Genomic DNA, 4,714 nt, shown 5'->3' on the forward strand with positions numbered 1-4,714 from the left:
GCCTGGCTGCTGCTGAGTGATTCAGGAGAACACGTGCACGTGCATGTGAGTTTGCCCCACAGAGGTGACAGTGGGCCCTGGCTTCCTAGCTGTGGATGTCTGGTGTCCCCTGCTGCTACATCTTAGCGAGAACTTGAAGTCCTTGGTCCCCAGTCCGGGATGAAGGCAAGGAGGACGAGGCGGAGACTGTGTGGCCCCCTCGTGTGGAGCCATGGAGGGGTGGCCTGGGGGGCCGGATGGTCCTGTGCCTGCTGCAGTGGCTCTGGGCCAGGTAGCCCCCAGGGCCATGACTCTTCCAGAGGCTACCACTTACTTCTTATCACCAAAGGAGGAAAGGAAAAGGGTTTGGCCGAGTCCGTCGGTCTACCTCCAGCCTCCACCCGCTGAGGATGGAATAGAGGGAGTGTTGGATTCCGAGCAGGAGGGCGTCTTCCCGCTTCTCTCTGCCTGGCAGATCGCTGGCAAGGTCCCTCTGCCCAGAGCTCAGGGCTCTGTGCCCACCCAGGCGCAGCCACTGCCTTCCCCTCAGCCCCCGCCTCTTTCCCATACGAGCTCCCCACCCGCCTCTGGTCAGAGCTGAAGCCATACACGATTGGGTGTTTTGCGCCCCCCTCAGCCCCAGGAGTAAAACACTTCTCCTTTTCTCACTTCCTTTCCTGCCTTGTGAGGTGGCAGGGCAGCTACCTGGCTGAGGCCTTTTGTACCCCACCTCCAGGGCCAAGGGCCATTTCTAGACAAGGTGTCTTCTGCCGCGGCCCCGTCCCCAGCCTTCCTGACCTGAGGGCCTGGTCTCCCATTGGCAGCTGTGATACAAAGGGAATTTGTCCCCAGTTTTCCCTGTCTGGTGCTGTCCTCAGTACCCCGTCAGCCAGGTCAAGTGCTTCCTCCGGGGCTGGCTGCGGGCTCCTGCCTCCCCCAGCCCCTCCCAGGGGCCAGGGCCTGGTCCCCCGTGTTCAGGGGCCACCTGCCCTCAATCCCGCCAGACACGTTCCCGCCCTGTCTCAACCCGGGCCTCGTGCCCTTGAGTCCCCCACCCATGACCCAATACTCCCAAACCGACTCTTTAAGTGTTTCCTGCGCAGAGGAGAGACGGGTCAGACTGAAAAGGGCCCGATGCCCTCCCCCTCCCCCGCTCCTCCCACCTCTGCCACCAGACTAGCTTTCCAAGGTGAATTCCACAGGCCAGCTTCCTCCCTCCATCCATGGCCACACCCCCAGCCATTTTGTACCATTATATAAATATATATATAAATATAAATATATAAATACAATATGTGAAGACATCTTCTTGGTTTTTATTTTGAAACAATTTTTAGGCTTGTTCCGGGGGTCTCTGTGCTGCCTGTACTGTATTGACCTGTTTTATAGGTGCCTTTTTATTAAAAAGAGAAAATTAAAAATCCAGTTTCTTGCTGTCTTGCTTCCGTGTCTGGCTCCTCCGCTGCCCAACTTACTATTGGGTGCTGGGAGGAAAAATGGGCACCAGGGATTCCCTGGTGTTCCACGGTGAACACCTAGTCCCCTGGGTCACAGCTCTGATCTCCCCTGCGGGGGCCTCTCAGGGACCTTGGCTGACTGGCTTGAGTGGGCCTGGGCAACCGATGTGTGCCCTCAGCAGCTACAGGGGTCCCTGATGTCCCATTCTAGGCAGACCAGAGACTGGGGAGGAGGAGGCAGGGAGAGCCCTCCCCGGGCAGGGGGCAGGCAGCCGCGGAGCAGCTTCCTCTGGTTCCATCTGAGTAGTATCCTCTCGGGGCAGGGCCCAGCTTCCTGGAGCCTGGGGACTTCCCTGCCTAGGCCTGCCTGTCACACTGCCCAGCCCAAGGGGATGCCCTGGCCTGCAGGCAGGGGGCTGGATGAGATGACCCCCAGGGACCCCTTAGGTCTCTTTCCTCAGGAGGTCTCCATCTCTGCTCCGTGGTCAGATTCTCTCTGTGGCTCCAGGAGTTTCCCCTGGCTGTGTAGTTTGCGGGGAGAGGACAGGGAAGAATGCGTCTGTCCCCTTCCCCATCGGTGCCCAGACCCACCAGTGCCCTGGACCCTGCTGCCCCTGGCCTGCCCTGGGAGCTTTCCACGCTGGGCAGAGAAGACAGCTGGCTTTGATTAATACATGTTCATCCTTGGAGCTGGGGAAGGAGAGTCTTTCCTTTCCTTGGTTGGGCTCCTCTCTGCTGACCTTAGTCCTTCTCTAGGATGCTGGCTGGTCTCTGAGGGCACCTGGAGTCTGCCTCAGGCTGCAGACCTCCCAGGGCCCAGTGACATGGGGCTGGCCTGGCGCCATTTTGGTCAGAGCCAGGGGCAGCCACCTGGACCGGGTCATCCTGAGCTTCCTGCTTGGTCAAGATGCTGCAGGGCTGGTGACCAGAAAGAATGCCTGTGCTTATTAGGCACTGAGACATGTTGAGGCCCCACTCTCTTGCCAGCTGGCCTTTCCTCAGCCTTAACCTCCATCCATGCCCTGGTGCTCAGCTGCTTGTTACTTTTGGCAGGTGAGGTGGGAGAAGAGGTGGGTGGTTGTGGAAGTCGGTGGTCCATAAGATGATGGAGTACGTTCTGGAAGGGGAATGACTTTCCCTATCGACAGGGGCAGAAGGAAAATTTGTTTCTTGAGCTTTGGATGGTTAGGATGAGAGAAGGTAAGTGTGGTCCTCTCAGCCCAAAGTGATGCAGACAAGCACAGGTATCCTTTGCTTTGCCCTTGGGCTGTTTTCCCCGCCCTGGACCCCAGCCTAGACCCGGGGCTGGGAGAAGAGCTGGCGGGGTTGCCCTGGAAAGAGGGGTTCGTTCCTCCAGCTGCCCCATATGAGGACACTGGCCAAGGCGAGCTCTTAGGATCCCAGATCCTGTTGGAAGGAGTTCGAGCATCACTGCCTGCCCCAAGGAAAGCAGAAACAAAGGGGGGGCTCCAGGACCTAGAAGGTGGTGAGGGAAGTGGCATTCTCTGACTCTGAGAGGCTGCTCTTGCGCCAACTAGGGAAGAACTGGCAAAGAGAGGCAGGGCCGGCACAGCCCAGCTTGGTCAGAAGCCGCGACAGGTCACTGCGGAACTTCACGCCGGCAAACGTGTAGAGCATGGGATTGAGGCAGCAGTGGGCCAGGCCCAGGAACTCACTCATGGTGATGGCCACGGAGAGGTAGCCATTGAACTCACAGCTACTGCCCAGGGCCTTCAGCCTCGTCAGCGTGTCCAGGAAGATAACAACGTGGTAGGGTGACCAGCAGAGAAAGAAGACACTTGTCACAAGGATGGCCACCCTGACCGCCTTCTGCCGCTGAGGACGCCGCTGGGCCTGGCACAGCCGGTGCACCACCCCGACATAGCACCAGGTCATCACCAGCATTGGCAGCAGGAATCCTCCGATGTGATAGAGAAAGCGGGAGGTGAACCAGGCGTTGGTTTCGGCCTGGTTCTCTTGGGGGAAGGTGCAGTGTGGCAGAGAGTCATTGTAATGGGGTTGAGTGACCTTGGCAAAAAGGATCTCTGGCAAGGCAAAGAAGACGCCCGCCAGCCAGATGGTTGCACAGGTGATGTGGATGGAGAGGAGGCGGCGGTGGCGGTAGGCGTGGACGGCGTGGACGATGGCCAGGTAGCGGTCCACGGCGATGCAGGCCAGGAGCAGGCTGCTGCAGTAGAAGTTGATCTTGTGCAGAGAAATCACGGTTTTGCAGAGGAAGCTGCCCAGGACCCAGCCCACCGAGCCCTCGGCCACAGCAAAGGGCAGGATGAAGACCAGCAGGAGGTCGGCCACCGCCAGGTGGAACAGGAAGGTCTCGGTTGAGCTACGCGTTTGCCGGTGCCGCTCCAGGATGACCAGCACCAGGATGTTGCCCATCATACCCAGGAGGAAGATGAGGCCATAGGCCACGGGCACGAACACGGCCTTGAAGGAGGTCAGCAGGGGCCCCTCAGCTGTGGAGCAGAGGTGATTTTCCATTGTGTGGGTCTCCGAACTGTCATTGTAGCTGCCTAATTCCTTGTACTGCAAGGGCAAGGAGACAGGAGGGTGGGAACTGAGAACCAGCCTTTCCTCTCACAGAGGGACCCAGACTCCCTGGTAGAGTAATCCTATCCCCCCCAGGCTAACTGCTTTTGTCCCTGCACTCCCAGTCTGCCCACGGACCAAATCCCAGTTTCCCTTTGTGTTCCTCAAACAAATCACGTTGCCTTTTCCAACTTCGGTTTTCGTCTGTAAACATCCCTCACTGGGTAGTGACAAAGATGAAAGGAGATATGTGGTGTGGATGTGCTTCATAAACTCTGAAGGGCTGGGCACCTGTAAGTCGTTTCTCATTTGCGAGGCCTCAGGTGCGGAAGGATGCAGCTGCAGGGGCTGGAATCAGGGCTTCCATTGGGGGGAATGGATCTGGTTAGGACAAAGAGCCATCTTTTCCGATTCTGAACAGAACAGAGGGCACTCAGACCTAGGATCCTGCAGAAGGGGTGGATGCTGGTATGGCCTGCTGGCTTGCTCTCAGTTTGTCCCCTCGTTCCTTCATTATATCTGAAATTGTAGTAAGAGCCTCTTTTTTGTTTAATCGGCACAGCAAGCCCAAGGCATGTGATATTCCGGTTTCATCCATGTCTCGCCAGAGATCAGTTCTGTTTGAACCCACGCTGATGTAACTCCCACCACTACACAGCACTGCCTGGCTGCCCTGCCTGCTACTCCCCCGTCACCAGCAAACGCCTCACTCTGCTCCCTTCTCCGCGGAG

The 4,714-nt window shown here is 57.9% G+C and overlaps 1 protein-coding gene across 1 annotated transcript in view; it reads right to left on the reverse strand.

Moving 5' to 3' along the window:
• Nucleotides 1-2,912: 2,912 nt before the first annotated feature.
• The window catches only part of CXCR5 (C-X-C motif chemokine receptor 5), a 9,918-nt gene continuing 8,116 nt past the window's right edge, over nt 2,913-4,714 (reverse strand). The window contains exon 2 of the mRNA XM_007456302.1: nt 2,913-3,980. Coding sequence (XP_007456364.1) covers nt 2,913-3,980 — 1,068 coding nt within the window. The remainder of the gene's footprint in view (nt 3,981-4,714) is intronic.

This window comes from Lipotes vexillifer, unplaced genomic scaffold (genome assembly GCF_000442215.2).
Source record: "Lipotes vexillifer unplaced genomic scaffold, Lipotes_vexillifer_v1.1 scaffold753, whole genome shotgun sequence".
In the NCBI taxonomy this organism is placed as follows: Eukaryota; Metazoa; Chordata; class Mammalia; order Artiodactyla; family Lipotidae; genus Lipotes; species Lipotes vexillifer.